At 39.9% G+C, this 22,033-nt stretch overlaps 1 protein-coding gene across 2 annotated transcripts in view; it reads right to left on the bottom strand.

The window, feature by feature from the left end:
* The window catches only part of map3k5 (mitogen-activated protein kinase kinase kinase 5), a 61,315-nt gene extending 41,891 nt beyond the window's left edge, over positions 1-19,424 (bottom strand). The window contains exons 1-5 of one of the 2 annotated variants that reach the window (XM_077509851.1): positions 18,595-19,424; positions 7,374-7,513; positions 6,300-6,323; positions 1,698-1,894; positions 1,039-1,207 (exon numbers count right to left, since the gene is read on the bottom strand). In XM_077509851.1, the coding sequence (XP_077365977.1) occupies positions 1,039-1,207; positions 1,698-1,894; positions 6,300-6,323; positions 7,374-7,513; positions 18,595-19,042 (978 nt within the window). In that variant the 5' untranslated portion in view covers positions 19,043-19,424. The remainder of the gene's footprint in view (positions 1-1,038; positions 1,208-1,697; positions 1,895-6,299; positions 6,324-7,373; positions 7,514-18,594) is intronic. The other variant, XM_077509852.1, reaches the window with a different exon arrangement.
* Positions 19,425-22,033: the final 2,609 nt, after the last annotated feature.

Raw genomic sequence — 22,033 nt, 5'->3', positions numbered from 1 at the left:
ATGTGTCTTATTCAGCATGTTTGTGTTTGATTCATGTTTTTATTTTTTAAACAAACTAACTTTAAATTGTGTTTAAAATAACGACATTCAGAGCAATTCCATGTACAAGATGCATTGTTCAACTGAGCCTTACTTGTGTAATTATGAATTTATAAGCTTTGATTGTGGCCGGCTGATTAATTGGGCCGACAGTCTTTTTTTTTTTTTTTTTTTTAAACTTTACAAAACCATCTCGCGGGCCGGATTAAACCCCATTGCGGGCCTGATCCGGCCCCCGGGCCTTATGTTTGACACCCCTGTTACAAAGGCTTTGATCATTCCCGTCAGCCTTGAAAACGTTCTATTTCATCGTCATGTTTCATTGTAATTTGCAGCTCTCGTTCGGGCCCGAGCAGCTACGGCTGCCATCTGCTGGCCATAGTTAGTGGGTGTTTTTGATTTCACAACTCATTGACCTGGCTGCGCTGCACGTCACTTAACGTTTATCGCAGCATACATCGTGATTTCAATAAACGTTAAACGTTTTTGGCGGTCAAAGAGTAAAAAAGTAGTAAAAAAAATGTTCAATAGAAATATGGCTGCATCTTTTAGTCATTGATACAGTAATTTCATAATCATTCATAAAATTGAGCTAAAATCAAAAAGATGTAAAAACGAGTGTGATATTGATTTGTGTTGGTCATTTTTCTGCCACTAGATAGCATAATTACATTTGTAAGACATTGGTGACAGCTCAGGCATTTTTCTTTTCATATTAAGAGCTATCTAATCTTTAACATGAAGTAAGTTTTGCATTATTGTTAAATTTATTACAGCTAAATTTTGACGTGGATGTGTCTGGAATTCCCCAGTACAGGCTTTCCGAGTAAGGGAGGTTATTAAGCGCGCATTAAAAAAAATTAGTGGCGTTAAAGGAACTTTAAATTCACTCAAAATTTTGAAGCCCCTAAAAAAAAAAAAAAAAAAAAAAACAGAGGCAAAAATGTATGAAAAATACTGACTCCACAAATATTCTTTTGGTTTATTTGTGACAATTACCTGAATGTCTCTATACGTCAGTAGCAGGTTGATGACGATGTCCACCGAGAGGCACTCTACGTTGTCGAGCCTTTGCTGTATTCGGCCCAGCTCGGCGGCCAGCTCGGCTCCAGTGTAGAACTCCCGAGCTTTTCGAATCTCGCTCAGAATTGTTTCACGAAAATATTGGCTGTGAGAAAGGGAGGGCGGGAATTAAATTCGACATGTATCAAGGTGTTACATGATCATTCTTAGTTGTGTTGGTAGATCAGTTTTCAGTGATACAAGTATATATATTTTTTTATTTTGAGTTTTCCTCTTTGATTTTTTTTCCATGAAAGGAAGCAGCATCAGATGTGTTCATTGTGGCTCTTGTAAAAACACAGTGAGTTCATGCTGCCTATTAAAACTTCCTGTTCAAAGGAACAGCCCCCCCCCCCCCACCCTCCATTTTCATTCTCAGATTCTCATTCAGTGCTCACCTGAAACTTCAGGGTCAAGATGACCTCGATAGTTTCTGTTTGGAACAGCGACTAAGCTCACATAACAGGATGCTTGAATGCTTCGATTCACAGCAGTCGTCACGGTGACATCAACAAAAGTGGCTTGCACAGAATATGGGACCAAAAAAAAAAAAAAAAAAGGAAAAACAAAGATCGCAGCCTCTTTGTGGTACTTACTGTGAGCTGGCCTGTGACACCTTGAGGAGCTGAATGAAGCGGTCCAGGAGGGGCATACAAATGGGACCCAGCAGCATCTCAAAGCTGGGCTGCATCAGTTCGGTGAGGCCTTTCATTAGACTGCCCTCGCAGCAGTACACTTTGTTGTGTGGCGTCACCATGTACGGGATGAAGGTGTAGTTCGCTGAGCAAGTCTGCTGGCACAGGGCAAACAGCATTGCGGAACCAAAGTCCTGATGTTACTGGACGTACAGTTACTCGCACTATAATTTCTCTAACATCTACTCCCACCTATGATGTTTCCCAATTTATGTAAGCATTAACCTATTCAACTTTGCTCAATACTCAAAATAAGTAGTTTTGTATCACAGTTTTAGCATTCTACACCTCATTAAAACACAAAACTGAGACATCCCAAAATTTTTAAAGAGATACTTGACTCACTGAGTCTATAATTAATAGGGATGTAACGATATCCAAATATCACAATACGATATCACGATATGAAGCTCACGATACGATAATTATCACGATATTGTGGAGAGGTTGACGATATTTAAAAAAGGTCACAATATTGTAAAGAAATGAGCTCATACTAAAAAAAACCCCACAATATTGTGCTTTTGTACATAACAGCAATAAATATCAACAACCCCAATCTCTAATAACACTTAATATTGAGGCACTGCTCACCTAAGGCAAGCCCACATTGAGTTCGTCCACATACTGACTCACTTCACAAGCATATTACAATCCCCTTTATATGACAATTAGTGATCTTAAACATAGAAGGGCTAAAACATCCCTAATGAAAATTAAACCACTAAAAAAATAGCCACCAGAGGGTACTAGAACTGCACAAATGGAAATCAACCTGACTTTTTTTTTTTTTAACAGAAGTGTAGCTTTTAAATATTGTGAACATGACGACGACGATATTGTGGCAGTTTTAATTAGGGATGTAACGATAAGGGCAATATCGTGATATCATGATATTAAAACTGCCACAATATCGTCGTCGTCATGTTCTCAACATTTAAAAGGAACACATCAGTTAAAAAAAAGTCATGTTGATTTCCATTTGTGCACCCTCTAATGGCTAGTTTATTTGTGCAATTTAATTTTCATTTGGGATGTTTTGGCCTTCTATGTTTAAAATCTATGCTAATTGTCAGATGAAGGGGAACCTAATTTGCTCGTGAAGCGATCAATGTGTGCTTGCATTAGCAAGTAACTGCCTCAATATTGTTATTAGAGATTGTAGGTGGTTTATGTGCATTGCTGTTATGTACAAAAGCACAATCTTGTGTGTTTTTTTTAGTATGAATTAATAACTTAAAAAAGTATTTTTTTCTACTTGTTGTCAACTGATGATGACATCACCTGTGCTGAGGAAGTAGGTAACGACCAATCATGGCTCAGTTTACTGACCAAATCCAGAAAACAAGTGAGCCATGATTGGCCGTTACCGACTTCCTCAGCACGGGTGATGTCATCATCAGTCGACAGCAACAGGAATTATTATTTATTTATTTTTTTAAAGGTATTACTTGTACATGAAAAATAATGAGGTGATCAAATTTATTCTGGACAAAATACTAACTTTTCACTGCTGAAAATTGCTCAATGAGTCAAGTATCCCTTTAAGCTAGGTTGTGTAGGCTGCTAACATCGCCCACCGTGGGTACGCCGCACCAGCTAGCAAGCAACGAGCTTCAGCTGGCTACTGCTGCAGCTGAACACGTCAGAACAGTCACTCCGAAGTCGGTAATCATCAACTCCAATGTGGCAAATAAGCGACATTTCTGACGTGTATTGTTCTGACAAAAGGAGAAGCCATGCTACTTGCTAAGCTGACACAGCTAGCTAGCGCATTTAACACCAAAATGTAGTGCTTGGGGTGATACAGTCTACTTTTCACAGATGTCCAACTTTAATCAGCAAAATAGCAGGCAAATTATCACGCGTCTGGACTCTGGAGACAAAAAACTACTCACTAAACAGAGCCGGAAATTAATTATGGTATATGTCGTATGTCAGCTACGAGGAGTGAAGTAAAAAGTATGTCATAGTAATGTTATTTGTTGACTTTCATAATAGAGTCCTGTTGTTGTTCTTGATTGTTATCATTTATTTATTTATTTATGGAATATGAATTAAGCAGCAAAATCAGCCCTTTAAAAAAAAAAAAAAAATAAAATCAATCTCAGGGGGCAGCCATTTTGCCACTTGCTGTCAACTGAAGATGACATCACAGTTGCTCAGGGGTTAGATAAAAATCCCGGCTCAACCTGCGAACGTCACATGACCAGCTTAGAAAACAGCTGAGCTGTGATTGGTCATTATCTGACCCCCTGAGCAACTGAGATGTCATTTTCAGTTGACAATAAGTGGCAAAATGGCCGCCCCTCTGTGATGTATAAAAACGGGCGGATTTTACTGCTTAATTCATATTCCACAAACGCAGTATTAATCAATACTTGTGTTACTTTACTTTGTGTTACTGTGTTGGGCTGCATAGAACATATTGTCAATAAATAAAATTTTTGGATTAACCGCATTCCGCCCTTAACTAAGTCCAACATAGTAGATTCCCATAGAATGAGTTTTATACTAAATAGCAGACAACTTACAATAATCATTTTTATAGACACTTGTGACGAACGTTCCAGATGAGAAGCAAATCTGACACTTTGAAAAGGGGCCACCTGGAGGAAGTCGCAGCTAATTACCCACTTTAGGACACTTTAAGGAAATGAAGTGACGCTCAAAGACAGACCTCTGCACACAATCGAGCGTTTATACCAGTGGTGTCCAAACTACGGCCCGGGGGCCATTTGTGGGCCCCGTGTCCATTTTTTTAGTGGCCCGCGACATGTGCAAAAAATGGCATTTGACTCAGTTCAAATAAAATAAAAACAAAAATGTTTGGAGATGGTCAAAGTAAGAAGGGAAGCTGTCGAAAAACGCAGGCGCTATTAAAGATTATTTTAGTTAACTAAAACTAACGAAAAAACTAAAATTAAAAAAACAATTTCATTAACGAAATAAAATAAAAACGAAGATGCTTTTTAAAAAACGAAAACTAACTGAAACTGATTTTATGTTTACAAAACTAACTATAATTATAGCAAAAATGTGCTTCGTTTTAGTCTTTGGTAATTATTTTAATGCATGAAGCTTTGGGGATGATTTTAAATGTGATTTTTAGTATATTTATTTTGATATAAACCGGAATAATGACGTCACGCCCATGGTGTTTTTTAAATATTGCGCAGAAGTAATACACATAAAAAAAACTAAAACTAATACTGAAACTAAACTAACTAAAATTAAGCATTTATTAAAGAACTAAAACTAATTTAAAAAAAAATAACTGAACCACCCTGAAAAATAATTAAAACTAACTAAATTTAAAAAAACAAAACTCAAAACAAAATAAAAACAAAAATGAAAAATTCCAAAACAACATATAATAAACCTACTGCCATATTACAAATAAATTGGTTTATATACTGTAGCATCTTTCTAAATATGCAAAAGCACAAATAAATATAAATAAAAATAATAAAAATAAATCAAATTATTTGTACAATTTTTAGGACTAAACACAATTTCTCTTCATAACATTATGTGGCCCTTGCGTCCTTCTGATTTTCTATATGTGGCCCTCAAATGAAAAAGTTTGGACACCCCTGGTTTATTCGCTGCAGCCTAAACAAGCGGCAGTAAGCAGACCAGGGTGGAGAGGTCTGAGTCACTTGAGGAACTTGCCTCCAAAAGCGAGCAACTGTTCTTGCTGCTCACCTGATAAAAAGAAAGAATTTGGTGTTTGTGTGCTGCCATTCTAGCGCTCAGTCTAGACACTAGGATAGTTTCACCAGTGTCTTCTATTTGTTTTAACTTCTCCCTAGCCTGCAGCCCAGTAGCGTGACCCTGCTGAATAAACAAAGCCGATTCAAGCACGTGTGGTGTATACAGTCAGGGAAAATAAAGATAAAGTGGCAGCACAGACTATTTGTCTTGAGAAGCATGCAAAGACTTTCTAAGTGGACGCCTCCAGAATGTCAAACATTTGTTTAAATGCAAGCACATGAGCGTGCAAGGGAGGGTGGGCGTGTTTTCCTGACATTTTGAATATGCTATTGTCCGTCTGTGAAGGAAGTGAAAAGGAAGGTGTGGCCGCCAAAGCAATGAAAGGCATAGATGTACCTCGGACGCACGGCAATGCGACGGGAATCCATGACATCATCATTGTCCCGGCAGAGACGGCCTTTCAATTCCGCCAACACAGGAATGCCAAGTCCCCACGCTATATTTAGCCGCGCGTGAGATTCGCGCCATCAAGAGGATCGCATTTCTCGATATCATGTGGAACAAAGCTCGGGCTGCTTGGATGCAACACGTTTCATTTATTGAATTTACTTCATTCATTCATTGTTTCAAGAAAAGGAAATTATTTCATTAAACCTACAAGTTCTCGTTTGCAATTTGAAGATTGAATGACCCTTCTCTCACAATGAAATAGATGTTTGAAAAAAAAAAAAAAAGTTTTATTTTGCTTTGTGTGTGCGATAGGTGGAAAAAATTAAGATGACTTACAGTGTTCTTCTGGCAAATTATTTCCTGATGGAAGAAAAAAAAATACATTCAGACATTCAAACAAGAACAATTTTATTTGCATAAATGGGATTAAAAAAAAAAAGCCTAATAAAATGTATAACTTAAAATGTGTTACTACTATATAAACAGCTGCACAGACGAAGTTATGCAAGCTTACTGTAATATATTGCGCAGTCATTAAAGAAAAGCTCAATATTTTAAAATATTTAACCTAGAAAAGCATAAATTTGAAAATTTTATGAGATTCTCTCCCCCCCAAAAAATTAAAAAAAATTTTTTTTTATTTAATTACAAAAAAAGACACAATTTGGAGATGTATTTTAAATGGTGAAATATGGAAAATAACTTATTAAAAGATCAGTTATATTACAAAAACATGACATGTCCCATTTTTTTACTGTCTTCCAAAGACTCAAGGTGATGGGAAATGCATTATGGGTACTCACAAAACAAAAAAGAAGCTTTAAAGTAAAGCAGGAAAGGACAATGATATTATGTATTGGGATTACAGTATTCAAATTAGTACACAATTATCAATGTGAACTTTTTTTTCCAGGGCAAAATAAAAAATAAAAAATTGCATGGACCTCAATGTTCAGAAAATACTTTGCTAGGTATTGTTCACATTGCACACTTCGCTGTCATGAGAGCTTTGTTTCCTACAAGCCTTTAAATCAAATACTGTGTATTGCTTGCTTATACAATGAGGCTAGAAAATTATTTTATTTGAGGACACAATAGCCTCTTCATATCCTGGAAACTGGAACATTACAAAAATAATAATAATAATAAAAATAAATAAATAAATAAAAAATAAAAAGTGTAACATTTAGGCGAAAAACATACGAGTCCGCGTATACTTCCTTTCGAAAATATTTCCAAAATTAATCTATTTCTATCAATGTAATGGTGCATTTGTGTGTTGCTGGAACAAAAACACATTCATCTGTTAATCTCCTGCTGACCCACCTTGACGCCCCCCAAATTGAGCCTTTAATCACCAACGCTTGTGTGAAAACGGCGATCTGTGCTGTTTTTGGGACGAGAGCGTACCTGCAGAGATTGGAGCGACTCGGAATTGGTGTCACAGTAGAGGATGATGTTGTTGGCCATGCTGAAGCTCTCTCGGACTCCCAGGTGGTAGAAGAGTGACGGTTGACGGAAAGCGTCCGTCATCTCCACGACCGCGATGTCTGATGGAGACAAAGCGGGTACTGCTTAACTGGATGTCAGGAATTGAATTTTAAATAATTTATTTATTTATTAGACACTGGCATCACTTGAGACAGTGATTACTTTCTTTTTACAACTTTCAGTTTACAACATTGAAATACAACTTAGCACATTGTTTGTATAGTTAATAAAGACCATTCAGATGATGGTGGCGACCGTTTGACCCTGGAACAAAAAGTTTCTGCTCTCATTATTTCCTGGGGAAATGGGAATAGCGTCTTGGGACATATTATGTTTAACCTTTGACGTTCCACTGTATATCTTGTTTTATATGGCTACAAATTCTCAGAGGGAACAAGTAAGCTAAATAAATTGAAGTTGCCATTTAGCAGCAACGCGCGCAAACGGCTAACGCTAACAGAGATGTTTCAAAACGCCAACGGTCAACCAACCATCTATTTCATGTTGTAAAGGAACACAAATACACCTAGTACTACATTCCCTCCAGCTGGATTCCTATGTGCTGGATCAATAGGTCAGGTGAGCAAATATTACCAAGTGTCAGTCAAGACAGCAGGAACTAAAGCTGCCGGTGGAGGGGTGGAGAGTTCCCAGCCTTGAGGCTAACAGACTGCATTTCCCTAAATATGGCCATTGAAAATTAATGGTGAATTAGAATTTTGCCCATTCGAGTCAACACATCGTAACATTGTCGTCAGAGATATTTGGCCAGCTAACGCCATGCTAGCAACAAACGAAAAGGAGTTTTCAAACTTGAACGCCAGCCTTGAGATACGATCTAGCTTAGCGCTAGCTAGGGTGAGGCTAGTAGCAACATAGATGGATTTAAAATAGTAAAACAAAGACGGCCAAAAAAAACAACAACATCATTTGTTCTTTGCCATTACAGCGAGTTATTTTAAATAATAATAAAAAAAAAAAAGTTGTTTGAATGAGATAAAATAAAATGGCTTTGTAAAAATATGATAGCTAAAGCGCTATATAAACTAACTGATGACTAATTGATGAAATACACGATAGAATAATCGATTCTAAAAATCTAAGGCTACAATTTTGGTACTGATAGGATTAGAAATTGGCACCGAGCAACAAACATGCTCCATCAGAGACATTGTGATAGACCAGGACAAAAATGTTTGGGCAAATGGGAACGCCATAGCGTTAACGTAGCATTAGCATTGCTGTTGCTGTGTGCAGCCATGCAGTGCATCAAAGAGATGTTTTGTGTTCCAGATGAGCAGTCGGCATTCTCACATCAGGCGGCCATGTTCGTCATTGTGACGTGGAAGCGGGCAAGTATGAGCACTCAACCCACCCTGTTGCACAGCCGCTTGTTCTATGATGCATTTTGACCACAGATCGTGTTATTTTTCACAACAGGGTGTAATTTGTGTAAAGGTGCAATTGTGAAAGTTCGAGAACAAAGAACGGTCCGTGCAGATAAAGCTAACTGTGCTTGTTTAGCAGCACAGAATCGGAACATTCTGTAATCAGATGACTGTGTGATATCTTAACAATGCAACAAAGCATCTGAATGCTTGCCACTGTGTCAGCCAACATGGCAGTATGAATAGAGAGCTGTGTAGGGAAGGCAGCGGGGTAACTTGAGCCACCCTATCAGCCATTAAAGCAAGACACGAAGAACCGAATAACACTTGTTCAAACTCCGTTGTCCTCACTGAAACTTGAACAAGGCATGAAAATCTATGTTAAAATGAGATACACAGAAACAAATAAAAGGAAATACTCCAGACCTGATGTCTACCCAAACCCAAAATTGATTTTCTTGCCTCCTGTCCAAAACAGAGCAGGCAAATCAATTCAATATTTTTCGGCTTTCAACAGTGCACAGCCTCCTGCAGGTGGTTTTTCGGATCGTATGCCTCCAGAGGTGCTGCATTCCATTCACTGTGATGTTGACTATTTTCTTGGAGTGCGGACATGATTGACAAGACGATCGGAATTGGCACAAGAGACTGTTGAAGTGGGTTTTGATTATATTTGCAACAGAATAGGCCAAGCAGTGCGAAAATGCAGGCAGATTTGATATTTTGGACATATCCATCGGCCAATTATGTAAAAACATCCAAAGAATTTTTCTTTATAGTCACAACCCAGCCAAGGAACATGGAAAATTACAACCAACAGAGGGAGACAGAACACCAAGCCTGGCGCAGGGCTCGACAGTGCGAGCATTTCACTCGCAAATGCGGGCAAATTTCAAATGCGTGCTGGTGAAAAAAAAATACCGCTCGCACAGCGCGAGTGCATTAATGCTCCCTCTGCACTATGTTTAAAACGTACATTCGAAAGTCGCCGTGTCCTCCGCTGGCTCTAGCAACAAGAGCGCGCCGCAGAGCGTTGCTTCAATCCAATGGGGTATATGCCACGGAAGAGGCGGGACGTGATTTTGCACAACAGTTTATTTCCGGTCCGGGTTGCGAACGCGCAACTGAGGGGCTCAAAAGTCGGAACCACAATTATTTTGGACGCAGCCCACACGTCGCAAACCTAACCGGAAACAAACTGATGTGCAAAAAACAGTCCCGCCTCTTCCGTGGCATATAGTATTTGAGTGACATGACCCGTTGCAATGTGATTGCTACTTCCTGATCGGCACAGCATACGTGTACACGCGCACCGCGCAGACTCCAATTTACATACAAACATATATAATATGGCGCTTTTCCACCGGACCGGTTCCACACGGAAGCGGCATTTTTTTGTCCCCGGATGTCTCCATGGGACTCTTTCGGGGCCGAGCGGTTCCGTTGTAACTGCTGTTTAGAACCTTTTCGGCAGTTGTTCTGCAGCGCCGGTCGTCAGGAGACGAGGGGGGTCATGTCGTCACCTGTAATCTGATTGACAGAGAGCAACGCTGTGGCACACGACCATTTCCTTGTTTGCGCGAGAGAAGCAAAGGCGCCCGCCGGTCTTCGCCAAAGACATAAAAATACGGTACATACAATCAATGTAATAATCTTTTACAACAACGCTGAACTATATTTACAATTTTAATGGTACTTGTGGATGGATTTGTAATGTTTGTGGTTTAAAAAAAACAACAACAAAAAATGAGTGCACAACGTTCGCTGGTCGTGTGTTCCCATTCACTTGAATGAGAGCTCTCCATTCAGAAATAGCTTCACGACTCGCGAGCCGGTCGTGATTCGCAATATTTCATCCATGGTGGTCCATATTAAATTGTAAATATGGTTCAATGTTGGCGTGACTTGCCACTCGCAAAATATTATGGCAGATCCGCACGCATTGGGGAATGCAAGCTTGGCTTGGAGAGTTCAAATGATCCCGCCCCCTTCCCGCCTCCTGTAACGGGAAAGCAATGGCGGGTGTGGTGTGGTAGCTGCAGTACTGACTTTTACTGAGCTAAACAAGATAATGTTCACGATTTAAGTTATATGAAATTATTAACTTTTTTTGATAGCCACTGCTGTTGCAGGCAAACCTCGTGTTCCAATGAAATATTTTGCAAATATATCGAGTTGCGTATGCCTAAGATGATGCTGCACCTCCACAAAAAATGGTGCGACCAACTAAAAATGTTACTCGCACCAGTGCTAGTTGTCGAAAAGTTAGTGTAGAGCCCTGTGGAAGTTTGCTAATTACCGCCCCGAGTTTCTTAGATACAACAAAAAGAGGAAGGACAAGGAGGGGTGTGTGTGTGTGGGGGGGGGGGTCCGTGATATAAATAATGTATGGATAAATAGACAATAATTGGCAATTGGAAAAATATTTTATGGGCTACAATCATAGTGATTCTACCATTTTAAAAGCATTTCAACTACAAAAGCAAAAAATAAAGTCGACTGTGTTCACTCAGGTGGGTCAATTGTGTGGGCCTGCAGTTTGCCAGGGCTTGACTAAAATACATTTATAATCAAGCACATTGGACCACAGCAGAAGATGTTATAACCATGGAGACTGCTGGGAGAACCGCTGTAAAAGATTGAGCCATCAGTCATTTGCTGCTGAGGGTTTTAGTCTACTGGGGAAAGAGGTGAATGTCAGTGTGAGAGCTGCGGGAAGACTGCGCTGGAGTTAGTCCCACCCTGAATACACAGAGGATTTACTGTCTCCGTGCTCCGCTGGAAATTGTTTCCCACACTCAAAAAATGAGTTTTCTTTGCAGGAAAAAAAAAAAAAAAAACGTTTTAAGTTCTCTGCCAAATTTCCACGAGCACAAGTAATAAGGTGTGGTGTGGCGCTCTTGACCACGATCACCTCCAGTGCAGAAAATGAGGTCTGGCTGTAAAACAGCGGTAGAGTTAGACCCTGGCTACCTTTAAAGCGGACTAAAGAATTTGACCTCAACATCAGCAAAAGTATTTCGAATCAGTGTTTTACTTTCACAAAAAAAGAGAGACCATTGTGACTTGCACATAAGGACTGGAATTGTGTGACTTGAGATCCCGCCAGCATTCTGCAATGGAATGTGAGACCCGCTCATCCTAATATCCTTGCATGATCTTCATGTGTCAACATACCGTAAAGTTTCGACGATTAACCCATTACCAAGTGCCCACCCTCATCGTGCCGAAAACAGGACACAATAATTTTTGTTGAGCATATTTCGTTGTGGGATCATCAGTATACATATATTTTTTACTTTACTGGTAATTGTTATGTTCTGTATTCTGCTCTCTCGGAATGTTAATTCACCAGAAAGTTAACATTTCTCCAAATGAAAAGCTAACTGTTGTCATAAATAACACAGCATCACTCCATTATTGTTTGCCTAACAGAAATCTGATAGCTTTATGGCAGTGTTTCTCAGTTCCGGTCCTCAGGCCCTCCTAGCCAGCCTGTTTTCCCTTGTCTCCCAATCCAGCTGATTCCAATGACATCTTATCAGCCAGCTCTGGAGAAGCCTGATAACAATCCTCACCTGCGTTGCAATTGGGAGACATGGAAAACAGGCTGGCTAGGGGGGCCTGAGGACCGGAATTGAGAAACACTGCTTTATGCTAACATACACAGAAATTAGCATCGATATTACGGTTATTTTAAAACATCAACAACAGTTACGTTAACATGGCAATAACTAGAGCTGCAGAATCCAAGTTTAATCGTTAACACAATTTAGGCTGCTATATGATTAAATTAACTGGATTGTTGCCAACATTTATTTAAAATGTGGACTTTCCTGCATATCAATCACTTGAACATGATACGCTTACATATTTAATCAGTCAGAAATTATCTATTCCAAATTTTAAATTCTTGGGTACATTTATATTTTTAATCATGATTGTAAAATGTTTACCTAGGATTGTGCAATTAATCAAAATTGCAATTTCAATTATTTCAGTCATTACAAAATCAGCATAATCGTCAAAAAAAACGATTAATACAAATTTTGAGTTTTTTAAATTTATACATTTGTACCTTTTTAATGATTTTAAAAATAACATACATTTTGCTTCATCCAAAAGGAACGTGCATAATTATTGGGGCTGAGAATCTTTGACTGTCTCACGATTCGATTCGATTACGATTTTTGGGTCTACGATTCGATTCAGAATCGATTTTCAATTCTCGATTCAAACGATTTTCAATTCAAATTATTTGATTGACAAATGATTTATGCTTCAATTTACAGATATACACAACATTGTCATGATCTACTCCAGTCTGCTTTGCAAGACAAAATGACAAATAGAGACACTAAAGTGTCTTTTTTTTTTTTTTTTAAACATTTATTAATTTTGTATTGTAAGTGCCCTTTTCCACAAAAACAGGATGTGGGCTACAACTGCCTTTTCCCCTACTTCTTCATTTCTAAATTAAATAAAATCGATTTTGGGATATTAATATCGATTCGATTCGATTAATAAATGTGAATCTCGATTATTTTATGAATCAATTTTTTGGCACACCCCTAATAATTATAGTGTCTCAAAGAATTGTATTTGTCTTGATGTTTTTTACGTTTAAACATTTTCTTGTTTTGAGCCAAAAAATGAATGATCGGCCTAATCGCGATTTCAATTATTACCAAAAATAATCGTGATTAATATTTTCTTCATAATCGCGCAGCCCCATGTTTACTCATTAATTTTGAAGTTTCATTTTGCACTGAAAATTGTAGTATGGACCTAGAGTGGCAGACAATGCTTATTTAGACATTCAGAGGCAGTGCCACCCATGAAAGATGAATGCTTCCTTTCATGTGCAAAACAAAACTACAATAAATCATATGATGCAGAAAATGCAGCCAGTCTACCAGTCGCCTGATTTTTTTTTTTAACCTCAAGTCCCCTTGAATTTTTTTGTTTTTTTTGCCAACTTGCTTCGCCCTAGTTCCAAGGAAGGGGAAGGAGTACCGAGAACAAGATGACAGTTCAGCTGACCAGCATGCTAGCAAAAGCCAGCTAGGAACTACTAACTGACAACTGTGAAGATTTATAACGTTAAAATGCACTTTCATCCTAAATTCTTAAATGGAGTACTTATGCCAGTCACTTGAGCTGCTACCTAATCATTGCACGATCATGACTCAGTAGTTTCACTCGACACTGTTTTTCTGTAAGCTGTTGGCTACTTGCCCCTGACATTTCTAAGCAGCGCTTGGGGGATTGAAACTGCTTCAACCAAGTGAAAGCTGCTCTTGCAACAGGTTCAGCTTGTCTGACAAATACCCTCTTGAATTACATTTGATGGTGAAATTGTGCAGAAATGTATTACAGTAAAGATGCCAGATTTGGCTTCTAAACTTGAGGCAAGAAGTCTGTTCTTTTTGAGTGAAGAGAGAGTTGAGAGTGTAGCCCCGCCCTCACGTGCCATAAGGAGTTGCTCCTGAGGGCTAATTGGTTGTGACCTTGTGCTCTCTCACCTGACACGCAACTGAGCGTGCAGAGTCAACAAGAGGGGATAAACAACTTAGCAGGGGGCCAGCTGATGGGATTTCAGCACGGAGGCTGAAAGAAATGCATTGGACGATCTTAAAAGCGTTCCAAGCTGAATCATGAGCACAAAGGCACTACAAGTGGGGTCATTTTGCAGTAACTAAATTTACAACATGAAGACTTTGAAGGTTCAAGTTGAACTCTGTCTGGATTAGGATGAAAATCAAAGGCAGAAAGGGGAATTGCTGATATGACGTAATCGACAGACAATGGGGGACTTTCAACATGTCGGATGTGATGATAAATTTGTGCAATGCAAGCGATAAACTCAATATACCAGAGCAATGATCCGACACCCCAAGGCCAATCACTGACAACATTCTTTGCACGAGCAGATTAAATAAGAAGTCAATGTCAAGACATATTAAGTATATTCGCTGTGCAACTGATGGGCACTCACGCCCGATAGAATCATTATTAATAATGCAGACTAGTCAGTGCATTCTTTAATTGAGTCATTATGGGTGATATTATGCATACCGGCCATCAATCATGTTTCTATACTGCTTGTTCTCATGAGGATCATGTGTAATAATTAATATTGTTTTGTAGAATAAGAAATTAACAAGATGCACAAAGTACAACGAGTCAAAGCGTCCCTGCTGCCGGCCATGGCGCTCAACTGAACTGTCAGTATTGTTCCTCACAATTCAAAGTCTGGATTTTTAAGCCTGTTTTGTTCATTTAAATATGGATTGGTAAGAACTGAAAATGTACCAGGCCGATTCATTTAGGCCTACTAGACTGCCTTTGAAAAGAAGTCGGCCCCGCTATCGTGAAGCAACTGAAGAGCAGCTAGCTAGCTGCTAGCCATTAGCCGCTAACGCCGGCCAGCGAGCAAGATAAGCTATACGGTTCGCAGAAAAAACATAAAACAATGTGAAAACAGACCAGATTCTGCACAAAAGTGACGGTGTTGCTTTTTATTCCTGAATATTTAAAGGGATAGTTCGGATTTTTTGACATGAATCTCTATTTCATCCTCACCTCCAGTGTGTGCGATCAGCACTGACTTACCCCTGACAGCGTTCTGTGACACGAGTTCTGGTTCGGTGTTGGTCGAGAGGACAGTAATCCAGCAAGCTGGCTGGGGTCATGGAAATAAAGCGTTTTTCTTCTACAAACAATTTGTGTTCAAAAGAGTGATACATTTGCATCACTAAACTCCTTTCTGAAAAAAAGTCAGACGCCATTACCGCCGGGCACTATTTTTCTGTTCCTTCGTATCACTGCACGTCGCCCTGTAGACAGCTGATCGAAGCTGCAGACAGCTGATCCGCGCGCCTTCCGCCGTCGAAAAGAGCAAACAACTTGTAGATTAGTACGCATCTATCAGCTGCATGCGAGGCGCCGCGCAGTGATACGAATGAACAGTAAAGTAGTGCCCGGAGGTAATGGCGTCTGACTTTTTTCAGAAAGGAGTTTAGTGATGCAAATGTATCACTCTTTTGAACACAAATTGTTTTTCGAAGAAAAACGCTTTATTTCCGTGACCCAAGCCAACTTGCTGGACTATTTTCCTCTTGACCAACACCGGACCAGAACTCGTGTCACAGAACACTGTCAGGGGTAAGTCAGTTATGATCGCACACACTGGAGGTGAGGATGAAATAGAGATTCATGTCAAAAAATCCGAACTATCCCTTTAAAAACTCTTGTTTTCTTAGTAAATAAAACCTGAAACGACTGACATGATGTAACATTCTCTACTAGCATGTGAAAAGATACAAACTTAACCTTCCTAAGTGAACAGATTGGATGTTTCAAAAGTTTTTTTTAGAATATACATTTCATACATTTAAGTAAACAGCATCAGATAAAGAAAATATCGCAAAGTTTGGCTAGCTTGGGTTTAGTTCCCATTCAAGGACGTATTTTTGTCTGAAGAATTCAGACATTCAATCTCATGTACACACGTGGTAGGGTAAAGAAGAGAATGGCTGGCACTGAATGAGATTTAATAGGTACATAGTTACATGCATCCTACACAGAAGCAGTTCTTCGTTTTTGTTTTCTATGATAGATGTACTGCATTTTCAGTCAACCAAGTACAATAGCTATTATCAACAAAGCTGCTTGTCACTTAAGACAAGGCGTTCTACTTGTCCATCAAGCCAAAACATTTCATTGTCTTTGAGCAAATGAAACTCGAAACCACCACTGTGCACTTTGCTCTCAGCGAGCGTGTCGTCACAAAGGCAGCAACTTGGAATGTAGCCCAAGTGGCTAACACCGATCGAGGCTACAGCGACTGTTTTAACACTACACTAACCATCGTTAGCTTATTTGCATAGAAGAGAGAGCGAAAACATAACGTGGCATCCTCTAGTTTATCTTTCTTACAGCTGTGCAGCTTCCACTTTGAGTCTATATGCTCAAGGTTTGTACATCCTCTTGGCCAAATCCGTCTTTTCCACAGCACCACGTGACCTAGATAGTTAAAGGCCACCACCTTCGTGTTACATTTGACGGCGCCGACCCACAACTGCTGCCTGGCCGGGAACCTGGCACGAGATTTTTGTGCCGAGCTTTCATTACTCACTGCACGCGCACGTGCAGGAAGAGGCGACACAGTGTGCATGAGCAGATACTGCGCGCTTCTGGGAAAAATACCTCGGCCCTCCCGTGTGAACCGGGAAACATTTCCACTGAAGTTCAGAACAAGATAAACAAATGGGGGAGGGAAAAAAGGGGAACTACTGTAGTTGTATGACCAGCAAAGTAATGTTCTGAAGTCAATTTTTTGTTGCATTGTTGTTGTATTGTTGCATTTAATGTGCCACTAATATTTTATTAAGTGAGAATTGCAGTACTGTATTGGCACTTTGAGCAATTTAGAGTAAGATCAATAAAAATCAATTTCTTAACTCATTTGCTTCCAAAAACGTAGAAACATGTTCTATTTTAAAGATTGCCATGGATCCAAAACGTATTTATACGTTTTTTTATGCTAGAGCATAAAGAAGGCTTTGATGCAGCTTCTGACCTGAAGAGATTGCTTCAAGCAATGGTAGTTATTACAAACAACAGACAGCGGGTGGCAGCAGAGTATTAGAGATCAGCCAGGGCCATGTTGCAACAAGTTTTTTTCCCCAATGTTTTCAACAGGTTTGTGAATAATGATGAAAATTAGCTATATTCTAATGCTAATTGATGCAAAACGTTAACAAATACAAAAATACTTTTTTTCCTGATTAAAGAAGACACTAATGTTTCTTGTAGTTGGGTCCATGTTTTTATAGCAATAGAGCACAATATTCTGTGGGCGTTGTAAAATCAATCAAAATCCAGTAAAACAGGTGGGAGCGAAGGGGTTGCTTCAGTGAAAATGGCTGGGAGTTAATGAGTTCTATAAATTAATAGAAAAGTCAGTAAATCATACATTAGATTACAACAATACAAATATCCCGGCATCTTTTCATGTTTCATAAAATATTTAAATTAGGTTAATTGTTGCGCCCTACATGTTAACTACAAAAAATATGCCTTTAAAATGTATGAGAAGAAAGTGCAATTGCACATCCACTACAGTAGGTGGCAGTGGCGCGCTCCTCGTCAGTGAGTGTGCAAGGAGTATTTAGCTCTTCTCTCGGGGCGTACTTTTTATAGAGAAATTTTACAACAAAAAAATTTACAAACAATTTTATATAGAAATGATCCTATATTTATAGTCACAACGGAGAGCTGGAAGGTGAAAAATATTTTGTCTTTGGGGTGAGAGTGGGGGGGGGGGGATAAAAAAATTATAATAATTGAGAAGCACTTCTCAAAGAACATAGTTTCCTATCATGAGTTATGTGACTCCAATTTTTTCCCTGGACTATACACCTTTTAAGTCACACAACACTTCAAAAGCACAATAACACTGTGAACTTTCGTGATTTCACGTGCGTTCAAGCGGGAGTCAACAACATTATCTAAAAGGAGTGAGGGCTGCAGCCTCAAGTAGTGGCATGCAAAGCTGACTGCTGAGCCCGGAGCAGCCTGTCCTGCAGGCATCCACTTTCCCGGAAAGAAGTGATGCAGGTGTGTGACCTTTGACAGTATAGATTGGACATGTCGCGCATTCCAGCACCATGTAGTCATAAAGAACGACATTCCCTTGCACCAAACAGATGAATGCATGAAACACTGGAGCAAACGTCCGTCCTTACCCGCATTGTAGAAGATGTCCAGGACAGTCGTCTCTCCAAAGTCCAGCTTCCCAAAGTGGACCGTCTCCAGTTTGCTGCCAACTGCCTCGCAAGCGTCCTTGAGGCATTGCAAGGCCATGCACTCGGCATTGTTCTGCTGGTTGGCCTCATTGTTGAACACGTAGGCGACACTCACCGGCCTGCTTTTGCACGACTTGCCCGTGGAAAGCAGACCGCCGCCGCCGTCCATCGCACAGCTCCCGGAAGCGTGGCCGACGTGCCCCCCGCCCGCCATCACGGAATCCTGCCAGAAAGTCCCGGCCACTGGAACCGAAACCCCCGAGGCTCCGGCAGCACCTGCGCGGGCGGTGACGGTGCTCTCCCCGCCGACATCAGCCGCTCTGGCGGGGCAAGCCCCGAAACAAGGCACGGGAAAGGAAATGCCGTCTTGCTCTTGACTCGTCTCCATGCAGTGCGTTTCTCGGTGTCCCTTTAACGCGCGGATTGAGAGGAACAGCGCGGCCGCGGGGTCTCCATGGAGAGAACCCGCGCGCTGCACACACCTGCGCAGGCACGACGAGCAAGTCTCGAGTAGGTTTATTTATTTAACACGCGTCAACTGGCCGCAAGGCAAAGTCACGCTGCAAACGTTGCACCCTGCGTCCTCTCAAAAACACACAGCGGAAAAGCAAGCATCTCCGTACTGCTGCTGACAAAATCCACGCGAGTTGTGCAAATCTGCAACTAGAGTCGACGTTAAAAGTCGTGCACCAAGTAGACGATCGACGCGAGCAACATTGCGCGCAATACAGTAGTCGAACCGTGCCCCAGTCTCTTCTGTTTATCTTTCTGTGCCGTCTACTTTGCAGCGCGGTGGGCGGAGCCAACGACGGGAAGCCTCGTGGGTGTGGGCGGGGTCACAGTGACCACGTGTGAGGGAGGCCCTTGAAAGGCAAAGCGCAACTGGATCGGTCGCCATAGCAACGCGTCGAGAAATCCAGGCAGTCGAACTGTCAAGTTTGATAATTTAGCAACTTATACAAACATTTGTAAAAACGTGCAAAATTTTTGCAACTATTTTAGAATATTAAAAGTAATTCATGCACATATTTTAGTTTATCTATTTTTAATTTGATCATAATTAAATTATTTAATTTAAAAAGTTGAATGTTGATGTATTTTAAAAAATTTTATTTTTCCAATACTTCTTGTTTATTGCTCATAGAGAAATATGACGAGATATTAATAAAAATTGATAAAAAAATATATATAAATGATAAGTGCACATTTGGTTGGGGGACTAAATTAAGGCAACAAATAAATTATATGGTCGTGAACAAAATGTTTTATTTTTAATTAATTACTTTAATTAACCTAGCCTACCATAAAATAACGTAACAGCAGTGTCTCCTGTATGAGCTGTACCAAAAACACTCCCAAATTGCACAATATTGGTCACCTTTTAACTGTATTTTATAATACCTAAATTGTTGGATGAGCAATCACCCGATGCACCGTCTTGATAATATTCAAAATATGTAAATTAGTGTTTTTACGGTTCTGTCGTCTATTTATTTTCATTCCTGTTTCGGGGGCGACATCTAGTGGTTAATATATGATATTACAGTGGAAATCAATACTGTATGAGAACGCCTTGCAAAAACAGCACAAAACAAAACGTTTCCCTAGTTTGATGAGTCCTGAGTCCTAGATAGACGTAAGAGCTGGGGGGGTCATAAAATATGTTGCTTCTTTTTGGAGAACAGAATGCACCTTTCGCCATCTCGTGGGAAAACATTTAGTTGCTCTGCCTGTCACGTTGCTGGCATGCATAAATTGGTGTAGGCTAAATGACTCATAATTTGGGGGCTTAATTGAATTGGATAATTTATAAATCTCTGAAAATATACTCCATCCTTTTGAATCATTTTAATGAGTCGTTTTGAACACGCAGACACTCTTTCCATCATGACATTAAACAATTACAATATGCTGTCCACCCTGTTATTATGGAGTAACTGCCCCTTTAAAAAGCCCTCTGATGCTTTCAGTGACATCACTATCAGCATTTTGTCCTTTCTTCAACCTGGAAAAAAAGGATGGCCGCCTGCAGAATAAATATTTATAACTCATTTCATAATTTCCCTCACATTACGCATGGAGTTGGATGTTATCAAGCTTAACTCACTGTCATAGTGAAACATCAATTAAACCTTTCAGTTGAAAAAAATCATTTGTGAAACAGGACACAGTCAGCTCAATGAATGATGTTGCTAAATGAAAGTCCACCATGATATCTTTAAATGCTAACATTAGGAAATAATGTCCACCCTGTCATCAAGATCACATTGTCATACTAAAAAAATAAAATAAAATAAAAAATACTAAAAAAAAAATTAAAAATTAAATGTGCATACAGTATTCAATTTTTTTGAGTATGGCTGTCTGACTGATCAAATTATCCGGTTCTAGCAGATCACTTTCCTACCACTAGATGTCACTCAATAACAGCACATTGATTCTTCCTCGTCATAAAGTGCTGCATTCGAGACTGCCGTGTGAAAATGTCACACCCATCACGTCCACAAGACCTTGTGATGATGCTACTGTCTCTTCCCGGTGTACCCGGTGCACAATCACACTGACATGATACTCGAATTTGTGTTCTGCATCGCCGTTGCCTCCCATTCACATTCAAATTATGAAATGTGGTTCACATTTAATCTGAAATCAAATATTAAGACCCAACATAAGGAAAATGCATACTTCAAAAATGAAACACTTGCTGACAGACAAAAAAAAAACAAACAAAAAAAAAAACACCAGTAAGCTTGATTAATTAAATGGCAGTAAATGAAGACAAATTTTGTTGCCTTTAGTGGCCTGCCCTGACAACACTACATAACACTTTCCACATAGAACCTGTGGGTTTCGGTGTCGTTAAGCATCCACAGTCAGACAGCAAATAAAGCCACCCACCATGAAATGGTCACTCAGCCCGAAAATGGAGAGAATCGCTCACATGACAAAAGAAGTTCACTTCGTTGGGGCGGTGCAGGTAAGCGTCAGACACTTTGAGGCACAGACTTATTGCGCCAACGTCCACACAAACATTAGAGAGAGGGGGAAACAAAATTACAGAAATCTGCTAAGTTTGACAAATGGCAAGCGTTAGCTTTGCCACTAGCTATTAGCCCACAATGATTAATAAGTGAGAAAATAATTGCACTTCATTGAGATTGATGACGCCCCATTTAACCGCCCCGCTCATCGCAGGCTGTGCCACCGAGCATTCGAGATGAGCCTCGGACACACAGTCACACACGCTGCTGCTGCGCCGGCCTCCAACACAAACACACACACACACACACACACACACTTTTTAATGATCCTACAGGGCATTTTTCAAACGCCTTGCAGCACTCTGATCATAAGTTCATTGTTAGTAAGTGAAAAACAA

This window comes from Festucalex cinctus, chromosome 21 (genome assembly GCF_051991245.1).
Source record: "Festucalex cinctus isolate MCC-2025b chromosome 21, RoL_Fcin_1.0, whole genome shotgun sequence".
NCBI classification, from domain to species: Eukaryota; Metazoa; Chordata; class Actinopteri; order Syngnathiformes; family Syngnathidae; genus Festucalex; species Festucalex cinctus.
Note: the sequence above shows the minus strand (reverse complement) of the source record. Positions and strands in the feature narration are given on the sequence as shown.